This window comes from Oncorhynchus mykiss, chromosome 1 (genome assembly GCF_057628025.1).
Source record: "Oncorhynchus mykiss isolate SJ-2025 chromosome 1, ASM5762802v1, whole genome shotgun sequence".
NCBI classification, from domain to species: domain Eukaryota; kingdom Metazoa; phylum Chordata; class Actinopteri; order Salmoniformes; family Salmonidae; genus Oncorhynchus; species Oncorhynchus mykiss.
This window is the reverse complement of record NC_143022.1, coordinates 73668342-73681162: the sequence shown is the minus strand read 5'-3', so window position 1 is coordinate 73681162 and position 12821 is coordinate 73668342. Positions and strand designations below refer to the sequence as shown.

Genomic DNA, 12821 nt, shown 5'->3' with positions numbered 1-12821 from the left:
TGACTGCCTGTCAGTGAAGTATGTATGTATATTGTAACCATCCTCATGTGGTCTCTCTCTATGGAAGGGCACTATGAGGAGAAACTCTTACCTTCATTAATGAAAGAAACCCTCTTCAAACTTGAGATTACATTTTTCAGCAGCATTGGGTCGTGCATTGGCAGTGGTGTAAAGTACTTTAGTAAAAATACTTTAAAGTACTACTTAAGTAGTTTTGTGGGGAATCTGTGCTTTACTTTACTATTTATATTTTTGCCAACTTTTACTTTTACTTCACTACATTCCTAAAGAAAAGAATGTGCTTTTTACTACATACATTTTCCCTGACACCCAAAAGTACTCGTTACATTTTGACAGGAAAGTGGTCCAATTCACACACTTATCAAGAGAACATCCCTGGTCATCCCCTGCCTCTGATCTGGCGGACTCTCTAAACACAAATGCATGGTTTATAAATTGTGTCTAAGTGTTGGAGTGTGCCCCTACTACCGGGCAAAAAAAAAGAGAGAAATTTGTGCTGTCTGGTTTGCTTAATAGAAGGGATTTGAAATTATTTATACTTTTACTTTTAATTTTGATACTTAAGTACATTTTAGCAATTCCGTTTACTTTTGATACTTAAGTATATTTAAAACCAAATACTTTTATACTTTTACTCAAGTAGTATTTTACTGGGTGACTTTCACTTTTACTTGAGTCATTTTCTATTAATTAAGGTAACTTTACTTTTACTCAAGTATGACATAGAATACCTCCACCACTGTTCAAAGAACCCTACACCCCTTACTACAGGGATATCCGCGCAACAGTCTGCATGCATTGTTCTGTTAAGCCACCGGATGGCGCTGTCACCAATTGGCCAAAGATTTTTCTAACTGAACCAAGATAGACCAAAGCCTGTCGTTTCAAATGGTAACAAAGCAGCCATAGTGGGCAGAACAAGCAAGGAGGTGAGAAGAGCCAACCACGAGCTAGCGAGATCCGATTCCCGCGTTCTAGCAAACATTTGCATATTTCCGTTGGGGAACGCCTACTCTGTGAAGTGCGCGTATGCAATAACTCGTTGATCTATCTGTGCATCGGGCAGCCCCCCAACACAGTGAGCCGACTGATTACTGTGTTTTCAGACCTTTCCAGGGACAAATTCAGCTACTTTTCAAGCAGCCTTGGGGAGTTTTGACACCGAGGATTTCTATGGTTTTGACAGCATTTAGGGCCTTTTCCAATATATTATGCCGCACACGAGAGAGGGAGAAGCTGTCTGCACAACAGAAGTCACAGACACAGGCAGATAAAAACAGGGAGGGGGTGGGGGGGAGGGGGCAAATTGTTGCTCTTGGAGTCATCGCGGTAATAGCAAAACGTAATCTAGCGACAAATCAAGGCGCCAATAGCGATTCTCACTGAAAAATAGTTAGCAACACTGGCTGTAGGCAGCAATGGGGCTGTGTAATCCTCTTCCTTATTGATCAGTCTAACGGAGCGACGCTCTTCAGGGGACAGGCTTGATGGGGAGGATGCAATCACGGGCCTATGAGGAAAGAATAGAAAGTACAGTACAGCACGAACTAGTTAATTTAACAAAGTTTTTCATTTCATGCAATGATGGAATGTTGTTGAAAGGCTTGTTTTGGTATGGTCCTTGTCTTGCTTTGAATATTATATGTCCTATGGAAATGGAGATTAATGGGGAAAGAATTGGGTTTCCATTGTGATACCCAAAATGATACCAGAGTACTACTGGGACTGCATTACAAGGTCAGTGGCGGTATCACCTTCACATAGTTTTGATTGTTAAGACTATGGGAGGTGCACAGTACTACATACAGCCATGACTACATGGAACTCTATTCCACACCAAGTAACACATGCGGTAAAAACAGATACAAATACACCTTATGGGGACTGTTTAGACACACACACACAGACACGCATACACACACACACACACGATAATATACGCATTATACACACACGTACACATGGATTTTGTGTTGTAGATATGTGGTAGTAGAGTAGTGGCCTGAGGGCACACACTTAATGTGTTGTGAAATGTATTGTATTTCAAAAATATAAAAAAAAATGGTATAGAAGTGCCTTGATTTTTAAGGGGCCCCAGGAAGAGTAACTGCTGCCATGGCAGTAACTAATGGAGGTCCATCATAAATACACAAATATAGTGCAGCGAGTTTTACATGATTCTTACTGACATGTGTCATGTCCTCCACTGCTTCTGTCTGTCTGTCTGTCTGTCTGTCTCTTTAATCGTGTGTGACCTCAGCGGTTCTCATCTCCACTTAATTTCAATTGCTGATGACTGGTTACCACTGTGGTTTTCTCCACCGCTTGCTAACACCCACAAAATGTATAACCAAGAACAAGGTAGCGTCTCTATCAGAAATCAGTGTGTTGTGAATGTATGTATTACCTCAGACATTTTTTTTTTGTAGGATGAGAATGAAAACCCTATTTATCAAGATATACATCTCTCTCTCTCTCCCTGAGATCTGCCAGTCTGCCTGAGACCCTGCCTGCCAGCCATATATACTCTTCTTTCTTCCCAGAACATGTCTGTGAGGTCACTGGTGTCTATGTCATGGAGAACACACATGCTTGCACGCTAGGCAGAAGAGGCAGCAGGCACCATGACACAGAGTCAATTCACACACAGCCTAGGGTACAATTATTTAAGCCTAGCTCTTCTGCCCATGGTAAACAGAAATCACCAAATGGTTTTGTCTGACATGATCCTACCACATTCGGAGAGAGGCTTCTTTTCAGCTCACCAAAACATTTACAATACTGTATTTTTTTAAGAACTCTTATAACAATATCTCAATGAGGTCTTATCACTATATGGCCTGCGAGTGTGTTGTCTTTTTGAAAACTGGTAGATGTTATTTCTGTATGTTTGGTTATTTCACATCTATCTGTGGCTCCTTGGAGAGCAGCCAGGCAGAGGAAGGAGCAGCACAAGACCCTGCACTTGCCTAATACAGCCACCCTCTCCCCCAAGAAGACAGTTGTCACTTTCCATGAACCTCTTCTTTCTAACCCCCTCATCCCTATCCAACTCCGGGTTTGCTCCTTCCTGCCAAGACTTGATCTACACTGATGGCTCTGTGCAACAACTGTTCTTTTTTTGAGTGTTTGTCTGTTTATGTTCCCGTCTCCAATCTCCCACTTCTCCCTCTAGTACCGTTGTTTCTCTCCCCCCTCCCTCCTCCCACTGCTCCCCACACCTCCTCTGTGTATGACTATAACAAAATAATACAAAATAAAAAAAGGGCTGTGAAATCAAATAAAATAGCTGTACTTCTTTCTGTGGCATTGATTTTCTCTCAGCTTTATGGGAAAGTAGTGTTGTGGGGGCGAACCAGAGACCGGCTGGTCGATAGGCCCACAAAGTGGAAGGCAGCCAGGATATGTTGCTCACTATACAGGATGCGATGTTTCTGTACTCGCTGATCACAATATAGAGTTCACTGTTTGTGTACGTATGGGAAGTTGAATTGTCATCAATGGTGGTTTCGTTCAGTTGGTATTAAGTAATGAAAGACAAATATTTTGTTGAAACGTGATATTTGCTTCAGATCTTAATAGTGAGGGAATGTCCTCTGAAATAGGACCTGGTTGTCTGGTACTACTGCACTCTACTAGGTTGACTTACCCTAATGAATATCTACTCCCTGTCAGATAATGTGCTTTTAATAATCCAGCTATAAGTGTCACATTCTGTGTCACATTTCAGAACTGAAAATAAATCTTTCATCATTACTTCAATTTGACCACTAATAGGCCTAATATAACTAATACTGTATGGAGAAAATATTCCTTGATAAATCTTCTCTTCTGGGAATTGAATGAGCGCAAAACAGACACTTTCCTGTGGTTACAGAAAGGTAACTTAATAAATCACTATGATTTGGCGTGTGAGCATCAGGCCGTCAGACAGATCTATTGATGCTCTGTGTTTTCAAAGCTTATCTATGATTAAACTGAAATATGAGGGATGGGAGGCATTGATTCTACTTGTTGTTTCGCACAGCAGACCTTTCACGTGTTGCTTTAAAGCAGCAGCTGTGTCTCTAGATGGCACTGTACTTGTCAATGCAGCTGGAGCTTGGGGTTGTACTTGACCTTGTGACCAAGGAGGTGTCAACATTGTGTTTCACCGTGAACTATACAGATGCAGGATCATAATTTGAGACAATTTACTACAGGAAAGGGAAACCTAGTCAGAACTGAATGCATTCAACCAAAATGTGTCTTCCGCATTTAACCCGACCCTTTGATTCAGAGAGGTTCGAGGGGCTGCCTTAATCGACGTCATCGGTGCCCGGGGAGCAATTGTTGTTGGGGGTTAACTGCCTCACTCAAGGGCAGAACGGCATATTTTTTTCACCTTGTCGGCTACCCATGTTTCGAACCAGCGACTTTTCGGTTACTGGCCCAACACTCTTAACCGCTAGGGTACCTGCCGCAGCAGGAAAATAATCCTACAGCAACAGGAAATGTGCATTATTATGTGGATTATATTTATTGGAATTTATTTTAGGGGTTGATACATTTTTTGCAAGGGAAAATCAGGTGAAATTTCAAAGTGGAAATTGTCAACTTCACAAGCCTTTTTAAACCTCAAATACACTACACGTTTCAAATGTCCTGCAAAAAGTTATCCTGCAACAGGGTGATCAAATTAAGATCATACATCTGTATCATCCACATGTTTTTCAATAGCTTTTGGAGGAGTTTCAAAACCATTATAAATTCAGCAACAACAAAAAACGTCCTCTTACTGTCAACTGCATTTATTTTCAGCAAACTTAACATCTGTAAATATTTGTATGAACATAACAAGATTCAACAACTGAGACATAAACTGAACAAGTTCCACAGACATGTGACTAACAGAAATGTCATAATGTGTCCCTGAATAAAGGGGGGTCAAAATCAAAAGTAACAGTCAGGATCCACCAGCCGCATTAAGTACTGCAGTGCATCCCCTCCTCATGGACTGCACCAGATTTGCCAGTTCTTGCTGTGAGATGTTACCCCACTCTTCCACCAAGGCACCTGCAAGTTCCCGGACATTTCTGGGGGTAATGGCCCTAGCCCTCACCCTTTCGATCCAACAGGTCCCAGACGTGCTCAATGGGCTTGAGATCTGGGCTCTTTGCTGGCCATGGCAGAACACTGACATGCCTGTCTTGCAGGAATTCACGCACAGAGCAAGCAGTATGGTTGGTGGCATTGTCATGATGGAGGGTCATGTCAGGATGAGCCTGCAGGAAGGGTACCACATGTGGGAGGAGGATGACTTCCCTGTAACTCACAGCGATTGATTGATTGATAGATTGCTTGCAATGACAACAAGCTCAGTCCGATGATGCTGTGACACACCACCCCAGACTATGATGGACCCTCCACCTCCAAATCGATCCCGCTCCAGAGTACAGGCCTCGGTGTAACGCTCATTCCTTCAACGATAAACGCAAATCCGACTGTCCTTCATGGTGAGACAAAACCGCAACTTGTCAATTAAGAGCACTTTTTGCCAGTCCTGAGTTTGTGCCCATAGGCGATGCTGTTGCCGGTGATGTCTGGTGAGGACCTTCCTTACAACAACAGGCTTACAAGCCCTCAGTCCAGCCTCTCTCAGCTTATTGTGGACAGTCTGAGCACTGATGGAGGGATTGTGCGTAACTGGTGTAACTCGGGCAGTTGTTGTTGACATCCTGTACCTGTCCCACTGGTGTGATGTCCGGATGTACCAATCCTGTGCAGGTGTTGTTACACATGGTCTGCCACTGCGAGGACGATCAGCTGTCCGTCCTGTCTCCCTGTAGCACTGTCTTAGACGTCTCACAGTACGAACATTGCAATTTATTGCCCTGGCCACATCTGCAGTCCTCATGCCTCCTTGCAGCATGCCTAAGGCACGTTCACGCAGATGAGCAGGGACCCTGGGCATCTTTCTTTTGGTGTTTTTCAGAGTCAGTAGAAAGGCCTCTTTAGTGTCCTAAGTTTTCACAACTGTGACCTTAATTGCCTACTGTCTGTAAACTGTTAGTGTCTTAACGATCGTTCCACAGGTGCATGTTCATTAATTGTTTATGGTTAATTGAACAAGCATGGGAAACAGTGTTTAAACCCTTTACAATGAAGATTTGTGAAGTTATTTGGATTTTTTGTAATTATTTTTGAAAGACATTGTCCTGAATAAGGGATGTTTCTTTTTTTGCTGAGTTTGTGTGTGTGAGTACGTGCGTGACCCTTTTTGCATGAACTCTTTTGACTAATCACATATGCTGTTGCTACTGTTTATTATCTATCCTGTTGCCTAGTCACTTTACCCCTACCTATATGTACCTATCTACCTCAATTACCTCCTACCCCTACACATCAACTTAGTACTGGTACCCAGTGTAAATAGCCAAGTTATCGTTACTCACTGTGTGTTTATTCCTTCTGTTATTATTTTTCAATATTTTCTGTGTGTCTCAAGTTCTGTCTAGGTTGTGTCTGTCTGGGCTGTGTGTGTGTGTGTGTGTGTGTGTGTGTGTGTGTGTGTGTGTGTGTGTGTGTGTGTGTGTGTGTGTGTGTGTGTGTGTGTGTGTGTGCCAGCCAGTGGCCCAGTTCTGCCCAGTCGACCCAGGAGGCGCCTGTAGGGGTAGAAAAATGTGGCAAGTTGCTGTGAAGGGGAAGCCTATGTACCTACGACTAGATACACACACACACACACGCACGCACACACACACACACACACACACACACACACACACACACACACACACACACACACACACACAGCCCAGACAGACACAACCTAGACAGAACTTGAGACAGAGCAGTGTGAGGGACACTAAGTGTGACACACACCAAACTATCTCACAGACAGCAACATTATCCAGTACCCTCACCTACTCACAGCACATCAAGGACGTCTTATGCAACGTGGAGATGAATAGGGAGACAACAGAGAGGTAGGGGCAAGAAAGATCCATCCTTTTTCTGGTGTACGTACACTCACTATGCTCCCCCTGCAACTCAGTGGCCTCAACAGGTAGCCTCCTGCATTCACCACCCCCACTGTTTGTGCAGACAGAGCGCAGGGAGGGCTCCGCAAGGCTGCTCTAAATCGGAGTAGCAGATCCCAGACAGAGACTAACCTCCAGACTGACAATAGTTATGAGAGGGGCTGTCGAGTCGGGCTTCCCCCTGCTCGGAGTGGCCGTACTAGGCTTTCTCTGCTGCATGCGAGGGGGTCAGACCCAGGATGACTCGGGCTCTGGGAGGATCCCAGGCACCATGCCTCCCCACCTCATCTTCATCCTGGCGGATGACCAGGGCTATGGGGACGTGGGCTACCATGGCTCGGACATCCACACTCCGGTCCTGGACCAGCTGGCTGGAGAAGGGGTGAAGCTGGAGAACTACTATGTCCAGCCGATCTGCTCACCCTCACGAAGCCAGCTTATGACCGGGCGGTGAGTAATGTACTTAAGAGTACTGCACTGGCTTATTAGGCCTATCTAGTATTATCCGGAATGATCTAATTCCTCTCACACTTCTATGCATTCCTATAACCTTTCTTCTAAATAGAGAAGTGATCTGTCAACACATTGCATTTTGTTGTGAATAGACATGTACGGTATGCGTTTAGAACAAATGTGTGAAGGTGGTGATGTTGATCTCTGTCAATAAATGGGAGGGATGTCTCACTGGTTCTGGGAATCTTTCCCTTTGTGGTTTGGGAAATTACATAATCTTGGCTTCGCCCTGACATCCACTCCACTTCCCGTTTCTTCCAGGTACCAGATTCACACGGGCCTCCAGCATTCTATCATCCGGGCACGCCAGCCGCTGTGCCTGCCCCCGGATGCGCCCACCTTGGCTGAGCGGCTGCAGGAAGCGGGCTACAGCACACACATGGTAGGAAAGTGGCACCTGGGCTTCTGCCGGCCGGGCTGCCTGCCCACGGGCCGCGGCTTCCAGAGCTTCCTGGGCTCCCTGACTGGCAGCGGTGACCACTTCTCCTACCAGAGCTGTGACCAGGCTGAGGCCTGCGGCTTCGACCTGCACGATGGGGAGAGACCAGCCTGGGAGATGAGCGGTAACTACTCCACAACGCTCTACATAGAGAGGTGAGGCCAGGTCTTACACACATCTGGTGATATTTATGAGAAGGAGCTTATCGAGTAGTAAACACTATTGTTCATGTTGGAAACGGAATGAAGAGGTTTTTAGAGTGATTTGCATTTGATTAGAATTGTGAGGTTGTAGATTCAGAGGTTTGGACACTACGGAATCTATGTATTTTACATAATGTCTCAGTTACAGTGCCTTGCGAAAGTATTCGGCCCCCTTGAACTTTGCGACCTTTTGCCACATTTCAGGCTTCAAACATAAAGATATAAAACTGTATTTTTTTGTGAAGAATCAACAACAAGTGGGACACAATCATGAAGTGGAACGACATTTATTGGATATTTCAAACTTTTTTAACAAATCAAAAACTGAAAAATTGGGCGTGCAAAATTATTCAGCCCCCTTAAGTTAATACTTTGTAGCGCCACCTTTTGCTGCGATTACAGCTGTAAGTCGCTTGGGGTATGTCTCTATCAGTTTTGCACATCGAGAGACTGACATTTTTTCCCATTCCTCCTTGCAAAACAGCTCGAGCTCAGTGAGGTTGGATGGAGAGCATTTGTGAACAGCAGTTTTCAGTTCTTTCCACAGATTCTCGATTCTCAGGTCTTTTGCAGACTCCATCAGGTTTTCTTCCAGAATGGTCCTGTATTTGGCTCCATCCATCTTCCCATCAATTTTAACCATCTTCCCTGTCCCTGCTGAAGAAAAGCAGGCCCAAACCATGATGCTGCCACCACCATGTTGTGGGGATGAGTGACAGTGGGGATGGTGTGTTCAGGGTGATGAGCTGTGTTGCTTTTACGCCAAACATAACGGTTTGCATTGTTGCCAAAAAGTTCAATTTTGGTTTAATCTGACCAGAGCACCTTCTTCCACTCCACATGTTTGGTGTGTCTCCCAGGTGGCTTGTGGCAAACTTTAAACAACACTTTTTATGGATATCTTTAAGAAATGGCTTTCTTCTTGCCACTCTTCCATAAAGGCCAGATTTGTGCAATATACGACTGATTGTTGTCCTATGGACAGAGTCTCCCACCTCAGCTGTAGATCTCTGCAGTTCATCCAGAGTGATCATGGGCCTCTTGGCTGCATCTCTGATCAGTCTTCTCCTTGTATGAGCTGAAAGTTTAGAGGGACGGCCAGGTCTTGGTAGATTTGCAGTGGTCTGATACTCCTTCCATTTCAATATTATCGCTTGCACAGTGCTCCTTGGGATGTTTAAAGCTTGGGAAATCTTTTTGTATCCAAATCCGGGTTTAAACTTCTTCACAACAGTATCTCGGACCTGCCTGGTGTGTTCCTTGTTCTTCATGATGCTCTCTGCGCTTTTAACGGACCTCTGAGACTATCACAGTGCAGGTGCATTTATAGGGAGACTTGATTACACACAGGTGGATTGTATTTATCATCATTAGTCATTTAGGTCAACATTGGATCATTCAGAGATCCTCACTGAACTTCTGGAGAGAGTTTGCTGCACTGAAAGTAAAGGGGCTGAATAATTTTGCACGCCCAATTTTTCAGTTTTTGATTTGTTAAAAAAGTTTGAAATATCCAATAAATGTCGTTCCACTTCATGATTGTGTCCCACTTGTTGTTGATTCTTCACAAATAATACAGTTTTATATCTTTATGTTTGAAGCGTGAAATGTGGCAAAAGGTCGCAAAGTTCAAGGGGGCCGAATACTTTCGCAAGGCACTGTATATAAAGATGTAACCCAGACCTGGTTGCCTCCTCTTTCTGTCCAGGGTTAAGAAGATCCTGAGGGCCCATGACCCCCGGAAGCCCCTCTTCCTGTACCTGGCCCTCCAGGCAGTCCACACACCCCTCCAGGCACCAAACCACTTTCTGCAACGCTACAGTGCCCTGGACAACCGCCCGCGACGACTCTACGCAGCCATGGTGAGCTGTGTTGACGAGGGTGTGGGGGCGCTGGTGCAGGAGCTGAGGACTCGTGGCCTCTACCAGAACTCTGTCCTGGTCTACTCCTCAGACAACGGGGGCCAGCCCCTCTCTGGGGGCTGCAACTGGCCCCTGCGTGGGGGGAAGGGCACGTACTGGGAGGGGGGAGTACGGGCGGTGGGTTTCGTCCACAGCCCACTCCTGAAGAGGAAAGGAACGGTGAGCAAGGCACTGATCCATGTTTCTGACTGGTACCCAACCCTGCTGTCCCTGGCGGGGGCACCGGAGAAGGACAGAGGCCAGCTGGACGGCCACAATGTGTGGGGGGCCATCAGCCAGGGGCTGCCTTGCCCCCGCACCGAGATCCTGTTCAACATCGACCCGGTATCCCGACGGCCTGGGGAGGCAGACTCCAGGACCCTGGCCCTTAACGGCTTTGGCATCTGGGACACGGCATTGCGGGCGGCAATTCGGGCCGGGGACTGGAAGTTGCTGACGGGAAATGTGGGTGATGGGGACTGGGTGCCCCCTCAGACCCTGCCCGGGGGGCCCCATCAGTGGCAGGGCATGGAGAAACGTCAGGACCAGAGGGGGAAGTCTGTGTGGCTTTTTAACATCACCGCTGACCCTTATGAGAGGTCCGACCTAGCCGATGCAAGGCCTGAGGTGGTCAAAATACTGCTGGCCAGGCTGGCCGAGTATAACCAGACGGCTGTGCCGCCCCGAAACCCCCCCGATGACCACATGGCGGACCCCCAGCTCCATGGGGGGGTGTGGACACCATGGTTGGGTGAGCCAGGCAGCGAGGGGCCAGAGGGCAGCGGGGAGGGAGGGAAAGGGAAGGCAAAGAGTAGTAAAATGAGGCACTGTAAGGTGTGCAAACTGAAAGCCCTTTTTAAGAAGGTGGGCTCCCGGATGCAGAGGTCCTCTCTCTTCTTTTAGTCCACAGAGGGAGGGAATGAGCACGTGGATGTACAGGCAGGACTGACCGGCCTACATGAGACTGGATCTTAGTCACTGGCTGTCCCCTGGCCACTAAGTAGGGTGACTTTGTGCAACTGTGAGATTGATGTTGAGAGTGATGTTTTGATGTCTCATCTGCCCATGAACAGAAGGACACGATCAGAATGACACTCGGACACCCAGAGAGATATTTCCTTCATTTGTTGTTTTGTTATTTGTACGTGGTGATAGAATGGACCTTCTAGGCTACACACTGCTTATCAAATACTTCTCTGTTCCCAAACCAACTCTAAACAACACCTCACTGCATCAACATTCTAAAGTGAGTACTGGCCAGCATAAGCTAAGCCAGAGATACTGTGGCTGTTGTGCTCTCCAGTGCTGTTACAGTACAGTACACCTATAATTTAAGCCATGTTCCAGACATGTAGCTCATACTGTAAGTAAGTGTGATATGCCAGCTGGCAAATCCCAGACTGTGAAATAATGCAGATGTAACTGGATCCGACTGGATCAGGGTGACACAGGTTTGGACATGCAACAATACAGAAGCCAGATCAGATCAGATGTGAAGCTTGCATCTCTTGACTGTGAGCCATTTGTGTAGAAACGAATGTGTGTGATTATTCATGTACTGGAGATAATGTAGGCTATGTTCAGCAATCCTGCAGCAATCCCACGCACAGGACAGAGAAACACTCTTTATTTCTCATTTCCATCAGTGTGACGGAGCGTGCACCAAGCTGCCTACTACTTCCCTGCCTCCTCCTCTCTAGCCAAGTCTCACCCTTCCCTCTTGTCCTCTCTCCCCATCTTTCACTAATTTCATCTACTTCTCTCTTGCTCCTTGCCTCTTTCCCACAGCAGTAGGAAACGTTTCTTCATCCTCCTCCTCCTCTCTCTTCGTCATCTTCTTCTCGTCTTCTTCCTCCTCAATCTTTCTCGTTTCATTCAGAGATCAGGCCAGTTCACAAGTGATAGGGAGGATGAGTATGTTTGTGAGAAATGAGAACAGATATGCAGAGTTACGTAAACAGCAAGGAGGAGGAGAGGAGAAGGAGGAAGGCTCCCTAGGGGGGCAGCAAGGCCATTTGAAGCATTCCTTGTCTTATCTGTATTCTCCTCATTTGTGAAGATGAACATGTCATAACATACCAGTAAGTGCCTATGTATAATTTGATGCTAACCAAAATGTGTTCTGCCTTTTGCTGCTTTCCATTTATAAATACTATTTGACAGAATGTGTGGGCGGTTTGTCACTTGTGTTGAGCTTCTGTGTGTATGTGTTTATGTGCATGTGTGTGTGTGTGTGTGTGTGTGTGTGTGCACACATTCCATGTAGATACATGCATAGTACTATCCTTGCAGCCAAAATACTGAAATTGGAATCTGGGAATGAGTTGAGCCACTTAGAGGCCCAGTCAGTCTGTGTCAAAAGGCACATAGCGAGTTATTTCCTGTGAAGTGACACAGTGGGTCCTGCAGGAATGAGGAACTGACAGAACCTATAAATCGCTGAAGTGTCCAGAAGGCCAGCTGGGAGGAAGTGACCTGTAATGAGCTCACAGCGACAATGGCAGATGAAACAGTCTGATATGTTCAGAGTTGGGCTCTCGGCCTTCAAATACCTCTAGCGTGTTGAGTCAACAGGAAAGAAAGGGTTGTTGCCCTGGAGTGAAGTCGTGTGTAGTACACATGAAGATCGTGTGGATAGTAGATACATACTGTAATATAAACACACTGAAACACAGTTAAATGGTCACTCTTTAAAACTGTGTGATGACAATGAATGGGCAGAAAC

At 45.9% G+C, this 12821-nt stretch overlaps 1 protein-coding gene across 1 annotated transcript; it reads left to right on the top strand.

Annotated features, from left to right (window-relative positions):
• Positions 1–6873: 6873 nt before the first annotated feature.
• Positions 6874–12261, top strand: LOC110532615 (arylsulfatase I). Its single transcript, XM_036984474.2, has 3 exons — positions 6874–7490; positions 7815–8147; positions 9904–12261. The coding sequence occupies exons 1-3, from the start codon at positions 7192–7194 to the stop codon at positions 10997–10999; spliced, it is 1728 nt and encodes a 575-aa protein (XP_036840369.2). The 5' UTR covers positions 6874–7191; the 3' UTR covers positions 11000–12261.
• The last annotated feature ends 560 nt before the right edge of the window (positions 12262–12821 follow it).